This window comes from Atheta coriaria, unplaced genomic scaffold, assembly GCF_025399875.1.
Source record: "Atheta coriaria isolate IRGN ID8LTWV9N9 unplaced genomic scaffold, Caltech_Dcor_3.1 scaffold1531_size1663, whole genome shotgun sequence".
Taxonomy (NCBI): Eukaryota; Metazoa; Arthropoda; class Insecta; order Coleoptera; family Staphylinidae; genus Dalotia; species Dalotia coriaria.
This window is the reverse complement of record NW_027050151.1, coordinates 385-1,663: the sequence shown is the minus strand read 5'-3', so window position 1 is coordinate 1,663 and position 1,279 is coordinate 385. Positions and strand designations below refer to the sequence as shown.

Here is a 1,279-nt window from a genome sequence, read left to right as displayed (position 1 = left end):
TTTTTGAGTTTTCTGCTGCGGTATAAATTATTGTAGTTCGCGGAGACTGTGGGTCGATTCTTTGATTGTTTGCATTTATTAAAACAGCTTGAGGGAAAAATTTAAGAAAAATTTACTTAATTAATTAATTAATTAATTATTTTAAACGTAAAATTGATTAAAAGACGAATCAAAAATTCATATTATTCACCAAAATTAAGTATAATTGAGGTTATATACGTTTGTACGTATCATAACCTAAATATTTAACCTCAAAGTTAAATTAGTCAAGTTTTTTTAACACCGCAGTTTTAAAAATTGCGTTTTGTTTAAGTTTTGTTTAAAAGGATACAAATTTCTTCATCTTTCTGCTCAATAATTTGTTTATACTTTGATTCCATCTCGTCCATACATTTTTTCCGTTTAATATCAAGCGTTGAGCGTAAATTCTGAGACTCCAGTTCTTTAGTCATCAACGACAGTTTGTCCCTCATAAACTCTATACAATATTTAACTTTTCTCATATCATTTATCATGACAAAATCATCTTCGCCTAATAAATATTGTTTGATAGCAAACATACACTCATCTTTTTCTTGTTCCGTCAGTTGTTTATTCTAAAAAAATACAGATTTCAACAAAATAATATTAATTATTAATCGCTCACCGCTCACGCTCACCGCATTATTAGTTTCGTTAATCTGTTTCTTCAATCGTTTGATCTCTGAACGCAAATAATCAATTTCCTTCTCCGGACTCGGCAAGTAGTTAACATTAGCATTCATAGTGATAAGACAAACGCGCTGGGCAAATTTGCACGTGCTGATGCTTTCATCCAGATTGACATGCAGCATACTCAAAGTAGCCAACATTGCTGTCAAACAATTACCGCCTAGAGAATCTCTTAGGATGAATGTCATCATGCTGTTTCTGTATGGCACGTGGTGGGTACCTTTCCGCGAAAGTGCTTGAATGACACGTTCTAAGTAATGTAAAGAGAGATTGATGTGACGTGCTTCATTGAGGGTTAATCCATGGAGATTCATTCGGTGTAAACGTTCAGAACTAAATAAAAATATTTAAATTACGTATAATAATAAATAAAATATTAGTATATTAAGTATTAAGTGGCTAAAGGAGAGTTTTTGTCACGAGACTGAATAAAAATAAGTGTTTAATCAATTAATTGTTTAAAAACGTTTAGCCACGTGATGCTTATGCTATTTTTTCTACTTTCACTTTATTTCCACGTTACGATTTTTGTATTTGAACTTTAGTATGCGCAGGCGCAAACGCACCT

The 1,279-nt window shown here is 31.8% G+C and overlaps 1 protein-coding gene across 1 annotated transcript; it reads right to left on the bottom strand.

Annotated features, from left to right (window-relative positions):
* Window positions 1-308: 308 nt before the first annotated feature.
* LOC135803081 (kinesin-like protein KIF6) lies at window positions 309-1,025 on the bottom strand. Its single transcript, XM_065316704.1, has 2 exons — window positions 660-1,025; window positions 309-596 (listed from the first exon to the last, which is right to left on the bottom strand). The coding sequence occupies exons 1-2, from the start codon at window positions 1,023-1,025 to the stop codon at window positions 309-311; spliced, it is 654 nt and encodes a 217-aa protein (XP_065172776.1).
* Between the last annotated feature and the right edge of the window lie 254 nt (window positions 1,026-1,279).